This window comes from Hoplias malabaricus, chromosome 10 (genome assembly GCF_029633855.1).
Source record: "Hoplias malabaricus isolate fHopMal1 chromosome 10, fHopMal1.hap1, whole genome shotgun sequence".
Lineage (NCBI taxonomy): Eukaryota > Metazoa > Chordata > Actinopteri > Characiformes > Erythrinidae > Hoplias > Hoplias malabaricus.
The window spans coordinates 8058076-8070590 of NC_089809.1; the positions used below are offsets into that span (position 1 = coordinate 8058076).

The 12515-nt window shown below is 37.5% G+C and overlaps 1 protein-coding gene across 2 annotated transcripts in view; it reads left to right on the plus strand.

Moving 5' to 3' along the window:
* The first annotated feature begins 876 nt into the window (after positions 1-876).
* efna3b (ephrin-A3b) overlaps positions 877-12515 on the plus strand; it is an 86226-nt gene continuing 74587 nt past the window's right edge. For both annotated transcript variants that reach the window (XM_066684150.1, XM_066684151.1), the window contains exon 1: positions 877-1321. In XM_066684150.1, coding sequence (XP_066540247.1) covers positions 1227-1321 — 95 coding nt within the window. In that variant the 5' untranslated portion in view covers positions 877-1226. The remainder of the gene's footprint in view (positions 1322-12515) is intronic.

The following is a 12515-nucleotide window of genomic DNA, read 5'->3' on the forward strand; positions in this document are numbered from 1 at the left end:
AGAATTAATATCGTTGAGGATATGTTTCCTCCACTGCAGTAATATCCTAGCGGCTAACGCTAATCATGAGATAAAGTTTGTCTTTTCTCAGACAGGTGAGAGAGAGAGAGAGAGAGAGAGAGAGAGAGAGAGAGAGAGAGAACAATAAACAAGAAGGGTAAATGAAAGAAAAAAGATGAAGAACTAGGGAGCAAGGGAAAAGAGAAACAGATTGAGATGATACATTAATTAAGGGAACGTGAGAGAGAGAGAGAGAGAGAGAGAGAGAGAGAGAGAGAGAGAGAGAGAGAGAGAGAGAATTAATATCGTTGAGGATATGTTTCCTCCACTGCAGTAATATCCTAGCGGCTAACGCTAATCATGAGATAAAGTTTGTCTTTTCTCAGACAGGTGAGAGAGAGAGAGAGAGAGAGAGAGAGAGAGAGAGAGAGAGAGAGAGAGAGAGAGAGAGAACAATAAACAAGAAGGGTAAATGAAAGAAAAAAGATGAAGAACTAGGGAGCAAGGGAAAAGAGAAACAGATTGAGATGATACATTAATTAAGGGAACGTGAGAGAGAGAGAGAGAGAGAGAGAGAGAGAGAGAGAGAGAGAGAGAGAGAGAGAGAGAAAAGGGAGAGAGGGGAGTGTGTGGGTAAAGGGCTATTTGGCGAGAAGTAGCGAGAGAGAGACAGAGTGAGTAAAACTGAGATAGTATTAGAGAGCAGAGAGAGACTAGGAGAAGGGGGAGGGATAAAGAGAGCAAGGGAGTAGTGGGAGGAGAGAGAGAGAGAGAGGGAGAGGATGCCGTGGTGTCGGGACTGAATAAAAACTCGCTCGCTCCTCCTCCTCCGCTCGCGAGAGTAAACTGTCTGTGAGGCGCGTGGAGGGTCTTCACCCATAGAGTAGTGTCTCGCGGACAGTGAGGAGAGACGAGAGCGAGGGCGCGCGTTTTGAAGGGGACACTAGCGTTCTCATTCCAGAGGCTCGCGCGATGAGACCCCTCAGCATGGATCCTGACTTTCAAAGACAACACATTCCCACCATCCGCACGCGGTAAACACGCGTGTTTTTCTGATCCCCACAGTACACGCGCTCGGCTGTGCTGTCTTTCTACCTATTTTCCTCCCATCTCTCCATTCTTTCTTTCTTTCTTTTTTTTTCTTTCCTGGGACGGGATGGTGGCGTCGCCGTGAGCGCGAGGAAGAAACGGAGGGGGAAAGGAAGGGATAGGCACGCGGAGGGATTATGGCTCTCGCCGGACTCGCGCTCGTTTTCCTCGCCAACTTGTACGTGGTGGACGGCAGCAGGCACGCGGTGTACTGGAACAGCTCCAACATACAGTAAGTCCAACTATTGATGACCCACTCAGGTCCTGGGCTTTAGCAGAACGGGCTGTTTACATTTCCTTCCAACGGGCACCTGCCAAAATTTGGAAAATAATTTGCAACCCAAACAAAACATCTGAGCAGTTGAGAATGACATAAGTCTTTATTTATTTATTTATTTACTTATTTATTAACAAAGCTGGCTATGTCCATTGTCACCTACTCCATTATCTTCAAAATAGTTTTCTCTAATAAGCTACAAACCAAAAAGTCAACACAATCAATAGTGCTGCATTTGGAAATTTTTGATACCATTCACACGTTTAATCTCTTAAAAATTTAAGAGGACTCTCTCTTAATTTCTTATGTATACGGATGCTCTCCATTATCAAACCCAAATTTAGTCAAACAAGTTGTAACTCAACCCGTTTTTTATGTCAATAGTGTGAGATTTGAGAATTTCAAGTAAATTTGTCAATCATAAAATTAGCAGGACTCCAATTATATTATTGTAGATCGCTGGTGTTCACCGTTATCTTCAAAATTGGTGTTCTCCATTATTTCTGCAAAATTTTCACGACAATTCTCAAATTTCAATTTACAACATCACTTTCCAATCAGGTCCATAACTGCCCAACTGAACCTTCTCAACTGAACTCAACAATAGTGTTTAAAATTTTACATTTTAAAATTTGACAGTAAACCGCTCATTTTATTAGATCAAATTATGATTAGTCACATGATTTTTCCCTCATTCGTATCGTTTTTTTTTTTTTTTTTGTAGAAAAAATGTGTCTTGGTAAAATTAGTAAAGATCTGGATACTTGGCTCTAGTCCTGTTAGAGCAGTGTTTTGGAAATGAGTCACAAGCAAACGTCTCCTGTGTTCAAGGAAAAGGTCTAAAAAAGCTGGATGTAAATCAACACTAGATCATTCATTTGTAAGGTGGTACAATCATATTTCTTGCATATTACTGGTTGGGTTTTGTGCAGTAGCATAGTCCAATCCTTTAAAGTAATGTGAATCTCTACCTCTGAACAAACAACAGAGTCAAAAAGAACTGTTTGGTTCTTGAAAGAACATCTGAAATTACTTGTTTCTTGTTGTTCATTGTAACCCAATTAATGTTTGAAGTACTTGCAAATTATACAAATGGTCCTGGGGAAAAAAAACATTTCAGCGATTGGATGATTTTTGAAAAAACTAATTTTATTTAGGAGTAGAGTAGTATACAAAAATTCCCGTAAGAACCTTTTACAACCTTTATTTTGAAGAGAGTGTCATAATCCCAGTTCTAGCCCGTAAGTAAAATCCCAGTTTGGTCCTAGTCCCTGTTGGTTTTTACCTTCATGAGCTAGCTAAAATTTGTGGAAATTACCCAAAGAGAAAATGGTACATCGATCCATGCAGAATTCAGGGGGAGGAAAAGACACTGAATTTCTTTATGGGCCTTGTTGACTTGTATGCTAGCTGCCATTTTTTCTAGAAAGGTCTGGGCCTTATCTTCAACATTTTCGTTTGAGCACAATGTAAATAGCCGTGAATCACCGACGGTGCCATTTGATATTGCTTCTTATGGAAGATTTCCACTTTATGGCCATTTTTTGGAGCTGAAAATAATGTTTGCAGTGAGTGTGTGTTTGGCTGAAGCGGGTGTAGAAATCAACATTTTCTAGTGTTTTTAAAATATGCAGTTATGTAAAGGTGCAAAATAAGCTATTGTGTCACATTTCTGAGTCTATTGCATTCAAATATCCTTCTCAAATACTGTACCAACATATTGGTTTCTCTTGAAGCTAGAGCTGTTCTTCTAATCACTTGCAGCGTTTCATTTGATTGGTGGAGTATTTACATTTAGTGCTTTTACATTTATCTATAATGTATATAGGTTTTTTTTTTGTTATTGTTGTTGTTCTTGGACCGCCAATAACTAGTTTTGTTTTGTTATATAAATAAAAGTTAAGCATTAACGGTATAATGATCCAAATTAAATAAAGGAATATATTTAACATATCCAATTTCAGAGAAAGTGTTAAACTTACCAGTTTCCTTATTTTATTATATGGCCAAATTGTTGGACATATAGAACCTTGAAATAAGCATGAATTCCACTGTGTTTCCTTATCCAGCGAAATATTGGCCATATAAAATACATTCGGAAAAAGCAGCTAAGTGCATAGTTTCTTATACATTTTTGAAAGTACTGAATGTATTAAATGTCGAAAAACAAAAACACTAAGAGTCGAAGCCACTTAAAATATTAAGCGAATAAGCCCTTGGATGTATTAAAATCTGAAAGTAGTAGTAGTGCTAATGCTACAATGCTATATAACAATTTAAGGGAATTGCTGGATATATCAAATGTCAGAAAATTGAAATGTTAAGGGTACATGTTTTTTATAAAGACGCACAATTTATTAAGGTTAACACAACTAGTTAAGCGATTTATTTAATGTATTACATGTCAAAAACCATAATTAAACATACAAAGTCTGCTCAGTACCAAAGTATGGCATTTAAAAAAGGCTTCTATCTATAATGATAACTAGCTTTAAGCTAGGCTATTGTGCTCCAGTTCTAGTAAATTTAGACTTATTAGCGTTTAGCTATAGCGTATTGTGTGTCGAAAATGGGACACTATTTTACTACACTACATGGCCGCATGGTGGTGAGAGAAAGTGTTGAATACAGACTTGTTATTTAGCATCTAAGGGACTAAAACTAAAAGGTTATTAGCTTTCAAAAAGCTGCATATGCCTTATGTTCCGCAGTGGATTTTGCAGTGGACATTTCTCTGCTGTCTCTTGTTCTCTCTCTCTCTCTCTCTCTCTCTCTCTCTCATCCCATTCATCCTTCCATATTCTTTCTTTCCTCAACAGTTTTTCACCATGACCTCAATGTGTTAGCATCGTGTCTCCTTTCCACAATTCCCTATCTGTTTCTATTTCTCTCTCTCTCTCTCTCTCTCTCTCTCTCTCTCTCTCTCTCTCTAAATATTAAACATCCCAAAGATTCGTATATTAGATTTGTATATTAGTATCACATGAATATGTAGCATTTTCACACAGTGTAAAAAGCTCAAATATTCAATTACAACATGACAAAAATGTCAAACTTTTTCAAAGGCCATAAAATGAACTATAATTCATAAAATGAACTTAAATTTTACATTAAAATGTTCAGACAATGCTGTCATCTGTGGAGAATTAGTTTTCACTTAGCAAAGCAACAAAGTGTTTTAAAACATATGCCAGAACATATGATACATGATTTTGTGTGTGTGCATACACACTTATTTCTGTGTTTATACATATTCTATTATACATATTGTAATCTTACATAGGCTATGTTTGTGTGTGTGTTTGTGTGTGTGTGTGTGTGTGTGTGTGTGTGTGAGAAATTTTGAGTTTTTTCTGTCATAATTATATTTTGACCAGGTGTACCAATACTTTTGGTACTGTGACTGTTTTTTCTTTTTTCAACTTATTATATTGTTTTGAAAAATTTGAATAAATTGAACTGACATTAAGATCAAGTGCACTCAAAATAATACAAATAATAGTAATTCTATATTTATACGTTATAAACACTGCAAGTCTGTTGCTTAACTGCTAATGATTATTTATTAGTATTTACCTGTGGTGTTTTATTTTTTCACTTTACATCCCCAATTTGTTGCCCTTGTTCGTAAAAAAATATGTATAAATGTTATTAGATAGTGTGAAAATCTACAAAATGTTTGTAAAATTGTCCCAAAAATTGACGGATAAGGATGGAAAAATAATTTTTCTTTTGGTAACAAATCATTGAGTGTATTTGACATGAAAAGCCTATTTGTAAATAGCAGAATGATGTTCTTGTATTGATTTGGAACTCACACAGAATCCTTATCAGGAAATAAAGAAACTAATATTGAGTTAGCAATGAAAATCTCATCATTTTTGTTTACACTTTTATCCTTGTTTAAAATTATTCCTTTCCACTGAACCCGAGTCAGAAACATTCACACCTCGTCTTTGTTTTTATGATTGGTCGTGTTTAAGGGGGCAGATGGGGTTTTGGGGGGTTGTTTGGTTGTAGGCAGCAAGGAAGATTTGTGGGTAATCCACAATTTTTCCGTGAGCTGAATTTTGCATGCCTTCCCTGCTGTTTTCCAGAAACTAGTACAGAACCCAGTGTTATCTTTCAGCAGAACGTGAAGAGGAATTGATAAGTCATATCAGTTTCTTAATACTCCACTTTCATTTAGTTTTTATGCTGTGTGTGTGTGTGTGTGTGCATTTAACAACTCTTATTGAATTGTTATTTTGCATTGTATTTTTTTGCTTTTTTTATTACATTGGGAGAATTCTAAAGCTTTGTACAATGAGCAAACTGAGGCATGTCTTTGCTTGAATCGAAGTCACCTATACTGTTGTACCTCTGTTCAAAAATTAGAAGCTGCCCCCACCAGAATTATGCTAGGCAACATGGGTTTGTGTCAGGTTACATACCAGAACCGAGCATTTAAGCTTTCTCCTCCGAGCAAATTGAACTCGAAAGTCATTACATTAGCAGCTTATCAACTGGCAATAATAGATAGGGGAGACTATGGGTAACAATAAATTTGTTTGTGTGTGTGTGTGTGTGAGGGGGTGTGACAGGCTGTTATATGTTAATATATAATATATATGTTAAAATGCCAACAATTAAGAAAATCTATAAAATCTACAGAATTCTTTTCTTTTTACACTTGTTTTCTCTTTAAATAAAATCAAGCAAATCTGTCATGTTTAAAATGCACATGCAGCAAGTTACTATCAAGTTACTGTTGTTCACAGTTATTTCATAATAAACTGATAGCAATTATTCAAGCGATAGTGTTATTCTTTATTACTTTGTGTTTATTTGCTTATTTTGTGTATTTTTATCACTGTATACCATTTCTTTTGGAAACAACACCAAAAAACAAAAAATCTAAGCATTTTTTTAGTGTAACAAAGTTGTTTTTTCACCTTAAACATTTGTTTTTTGCTCAATAATTCAAAAAGTAAAAAATTAAACAAGGCAAAAGCCAAAATATCTTAAAATGAATATTTAAAATATTGAGCATGATATTCTTTGTTAAATGTGTAACTGCGTGTGAAAATCAGAGACTCAGCTGACACTGCTGTTTTGTAAAAAACAATGCGTGCTAGGGCTGGACAATTACTCAATAAATAAATAAATAAATAAACAAACAGACAATGCCAAGCGGTTCGTATTTGTCAGTAATGTCATCTTTGTTTTTAGCAGTGATTCTGTGGCGTATATATCGGACACAGGGATAGATTATTGGATTAATCAAGAATGTTTAAAATGAAAATGTAATTAGTAATTAGGATAATGAAGTCTATGCATATTAACTTCTCTATCGCTTCTCATTCTCACACTGAACTTACAAGTCACACTTACAGGTCTCATTAGTGAGCCAGAGCAACTAAGACAGAGATGCAGAATCGTAGATTAGTGGGTATTACCTCCAAACAGGTTATGGCAACACACACAGTTAATACAATATTGTCATTTTTACTTGTTAAAGGTTTACATTACTGTATCATTAAAAAGAAACGCTCCAGAATTATGGAAAGTAATAAATTTATTTGGAAGAAACTCATTTGACCCACTCTTATGTCTATAAATAAATGCATGTATTTTAGAAATCTACACGTTATGGTCAAATAAATTGTGATTAATCTGGAATAATTGCATGATGTCATTAATTGGTATCAATTATTTTAATCATCTCACACTCTTAATACATATTTACACCTCTGTGGACAGAACGACAGGGGAGTGTTCCTATACCAAGACAATGCTTTAATATCAGGTCTCTCGGTCTCTCTCTCTCTCTCTCTCTCTCTCTCTCTCTCTCTCTCTCTCTCCTCTCTCTCTCTCTCGTGTAACTAGGCCAAGCTGAGGTAAGAGGGTGTCATCAGCTTTGGAATAGAGAAAGAACAAATCCACACATACTCTCTCACACACACACACACAGGTTTTGTTTTTATATTTTTCTGAAGATTTTGTATAAATAAATATTTTACATAATTTGAAAATGTCAGCTACCTTTTACACTATGAAAATTACTCTGTCAAAATCTGTTGATAAACAGACCAACACCTGGCTCAAAAGTGCTGTGTAACACAATATTTTTCCATGAACCTCCACTATATGTTAGGATAGTTCTTCCCCTCTTATGTAAAGTTACTATTTTGGATCATGTAATGTTTTTTGTCCAGCAGTAATAATGTAGATGTGTTTGTCTGTAATAATAGTAATTAGCTAATTATTTTTAAAAGGTATTCAAATTTCATATAATATTATCTTTTTTTCAAGGACAAATTAGACCAGTCCTGATGATCTGTTCCTCCTGAAACATTAGCATAACATGTAAGCCAAACGGAGGTTTCATATCACACAGCGAGCAAAGTATGGACAAAATGGAGGTTTTGTCATTGTTCAGAACGAGAGTTGAAAAGTGCACCCAAACTATTGCATACGCAAATGTTTATTTGTGTGATTATAGTTTAATATAGTATAAAGTATATATAGTATAAAGTGTATATGTTTATTTGTGTGTTATAGTGCTCTAACCTTTACTCAGTTACAGCTAACCATTCACAAGCAGTGTCTTTTCTTCCACTTTTAGTTTGTGGCATTAAAGGCCTAGAAGGTCTGTGATAGTGGGGAAACACTGTTCTCTCATTTGTTTACATTCAGAAGCTCCACTTCTAAGGAGTATGTTTGAGGGTAAAAATTGACTGTTATTTGAACGTGGCTGAGGTTTAACTGTCTGTAAAGTCTGTAAGTTTTTATCCACTGCATGAATTACCATAGAAACTCATTTGTAATTTGAGTTTTTAGTTTTGTAGCGCTTTTGGTCCGTGTTTACTTTCATGCAGTCAGCCGTCTCCTGAATTTACAGTCAGTTCCACCTTAAGTAATCTGGAACAGCAAACATAAGTCAATATTACCAACCAAGAGAGAGAGAGAGAGAGAGAGAGAGAGAGAGACTATACCAGTCCATATTTTTTTTCTTACCCATTTACAGAGACTGGAACTGACCTGTGTGCACTCAGACTGGAGAGTTGACAAATGCGGAGGAAATGTATTTATTTATTTAATTAAAAGAATTAACACTGCTTTTAATTGTAAGCATTAAATTATTAGACCAGATGGATGCTAAAAGTCCCCACAAACTTCAGTTGTCATACTAATGAGTACAGAATGTTCTAGAGAGTTCTAATTCTAGTCGCATTTGTTGTGTTTCTAAGCTACCTCTGTCCATCTGAGTCATTATTGAATAGACATAATGGGCACATTTACCAAATTATTTATTTACTTGTTTATTTTTATTATTTTTGGTCCATGGTTATTATGATTTGGGCTCTTGTGTCATTTGTTCTGAAAGCTAGTCATGCACTGACATATTGTAAAGCTTCATAAAGGCAGAGGCAGCAGGGACCGAGAGGGTTTCACTGATTAAACGCTTAACACAACAAGGCAAGCTAGCAGGTCGCTACAAATCAAAGCGGCTGATCAAAACACTTTGTCCACAGCAGGCTTTAAAAGACTGGCCTTTAACACCACACCACTAATAGGAGCTAAATCTCCAGCTGTGTTCTGTGTAACTTAACATTCCCCACCTAAGTCTTGGGACTAGTAGTGGACAACGCGACAATTACATTTTTTTAAAACCAAATATATTATGATATACTTTACTAAATATTTCATTAATATGGTGACTGCTTATAGAACACTCACCCTCTGACTGGACCCTATAACAACCATATTTCAATATTAGTATTCAATATTATCATTCAATTATTGTCTCTCACCACTTTAACCAGTTCACAGTGGGTCCAGAGATTACCCAGAATAATTGGGCACAAGGCTGGAATACACCAAGGCCAGGGCACCAATCCACCGCAGGACATCTCACTCTCACACATACATACTCATGAACATTTCTGAATAGCCAGTCCACCTACCAGCATGTGTGCGAGCAAATGCATGCAGATACATAGAAAACACACGCACCAAACTCTTCACAGACGAGGGTTTGTACTGTGTGGAGCTGTGTGATAGCGATACTCAGTGTCATCATGGTAATGACTCTTTATTGTAAAACCAATTCATTCATTCATTCATTCATTCATTCGCTTTCTGTAACCACTTATAGAGTTCAGGGTCGCGGCGGGTCCGGAGCCTACCTGGAATCACTGGGCGCAAGGCAGGAACACATCATGGAGGTGGCGCCAGTCCTTCCCAGGGTGACACACACTCACATGTGCACACCTATGTGATTTTGGACCATGGGAGGAAACCGGAGCACCCGGAGGAAACCCACACGGACACAGGAAGAACCGGCAGCAGGGCTCAATCCCGCAACTCCAGGGTTCTGAGGCTGTGTGACAGCGATGCAGTTTTTAACAGTATTGTCCGTTTATTCTGAATAACAGCTGTTTAACCATGACTGTAATGCATTTGTAAAATTGTGATCCCGCCCTCATTTTTGTGTATTTGGGCATGCGCTAGGTGGGGTTATTCTCTGTCTGAATTTTTTACTGGATGGAGTTAAGCCTTAATTATGCCGCTTTATGCAGTATACTGTTTAATCTGCTTTAAAAGTCTGGCAACCCTGATACCATTTTTTAAGCCCTGAAACTTTTTGCAGTGTAACCATGGTAACAGCCGGTAGAAACAATACAAATGAATTCAGTGCAGGTTTGAAAAACAGTGATTCATTTATTTTTCAATTATTCATCTTCTGTAAGTTGTTCATTCTGATCACACTCAGGACATCACACTCTCACACATTCACTCACACACTCACTGCTTTGGATCATTTCACACAGTAAATCCACCTTCAAGCAGGAGTTTCTGGACTGTGCGCTGAAACTCAAGCACCCAGAGAAAAATCTTGTATTAAAACCATGTTAATTGCATGTGTGGTAGACTTGCAGAAACGGGGCTGTTGAGCCAAGCTGGTTGAACTTAGGAAGTGCTGTAGTGGATATCATTCCTGCTCAAAAGGCACTTACAATACTGTTTACATGGTTTAGACACACTACATCTCTCAATATTTTTGAGCCATACTCAAATATTATATCGCTATCCAAAATACATCCATGTCTAATTAACTACATCATCTGAACACAGCAGTTGTCCTTCACAATATGTGATAATTTCATGATGAATATCATACCAATAGAAATGCTCCAAAATTACTTTTTTTTTTTTTCACGACTCAAAGTTAAGAGGGTGTTTCTTTATCCTATGTTTTGGAGAAACATATTTTTTTGGGACACAGATGATTTGCATAACACTGTTGGCCCAGATGCGTTTAGCTCATCTTCAGCAACTATTGGACGTTTTAGCTCTCTCCATGTGACAAAGCAGCGGACAAAATAACCTTGTCGACTTCTGAACGAATTATGTTTCGTGTGTTTTTACGTTCTCGTGTCTTTACTTGACGTCACCTTCCACTGCCGAAGTTACGTTCCATTACTTAAGAACACAAACAACGAAATAACGAGGACGCATCGGTTCGTGACTTGCCACCGTTCCCTGTTGCGTCACGAGCGTGCTCTAACGAGGTGACTTCTCAAAACCTGCTTGGGATTGGGACACAGCCAAAGGCACAGGGGAGAGTTAGAAAAGTACTGTTGCATTTTCACTATCGGAAGGATTGCTTTTGGTGAGCCATATATGGTCAGTGTTTTTTATTTATTTATTTATTTTTAATGAATGTATTGATGTCTACATTAATCACACAAATCATGTTCAGTGTGTGGGGTATCATTGATCATTCATCTTGTTTGTTGCCAACCGCAGAGACAACGGTGATTAGTGGAGTGAGTTTACGGCACTGGTGTTTACGCTGTATAAAAACTTTGGTGAGGAACGTATAATGACGGGGATGAAAGTGTGTGTAGTTTCTTTGTTTAACCAAGGGGGCCTGGGCTCCTTTAGAACGGTGCTGAAAGGAATTTTCATATTTACACACACACACACACACACACACACACACACATATACAGAGCAAACTGATCCAGTTACTACCTTCGCTTGAAGCAGTATGAGAGTTAAAATAGCACTGGCAGCAGAGTATTCTCTGGGTAGTGGTTTGACTTGGAGGGTGAGGGGTGGGGGGGCAGTATGTGCATGTGTGTGTGTGTGTACATCTGTGTCTGTTGTTCTACAACTAAACATCTGTGTTTTGAACAGAGAAGACATGGTGTGAACAGAACAGTGGGAGTGGGTCTCGTCGGACAAAACAAAATATATATATATATATATATATCTCTCAAAACAAAGTGAGAAGACTGTGCACTACACTCATTCATCTTCTTGGAGATTTATAGCAAGGAGAGCACCTTTTACAGACACACACACACAGACACACACACACACACACACACACACACACACAAACACACATATCTCTAACAATTACTGTCCGGTGATCCTAACACTCCAGCACTCACGCTTCAGTGAGGCGAGTCCCTGAAAAAAACGATCCCTACACATAATTGAGAAACAGAGGTGAATAAATACATACTAGATGACCTACTCACTTCCTCTCTCTCTCTCTGTCTCGCTCTCTCTCTCTCACTCTCGCTCTCTCTCAACTTCACACGCACACACACACACACACTGTCCTCTGGATGTATGTATTATTCATTTACTTATTAGCTCTCCACTTAACAGGATGTGAGTGTGAGAGAGAGAGAGAGAGGGAGAGAGAGAGAGAGAGAGAGAGAGAGAGAGAGAGAGAGAGAGAGAGAGAGAGAGAGAGAGAGAGAACTGGGAGTGAATAAAATACCAGAGTTGGGCATAAAACTGTACAAATTCACACATTACAGTCATGATATGATTAAAAAATGCATAGTGTGTCCTCTCTATAGATTTCTCTGCATATCTTTGTATGTAATAAAAATTTGATAATCATTTGTGAGTCCGGGGCTAGATTTTGGGGGTTAGGGGTCTATCAGCAAGGACGTGAGTATGGGACAGAGAGAGAGAGAGAGAGAGAGAGAGAGAGAGAGAGAGATGAGGAATAAAAGACTGACAGAGACAGAGAAAGAACAGAGAAGTGATAGGGGGAAGAACATGGAGAACAAGAGGAAGATAGACAGGAGATGGAGGAGAGAGCACAAAGAGGAGTGAGAGGAAAGGAGAGTGTGTG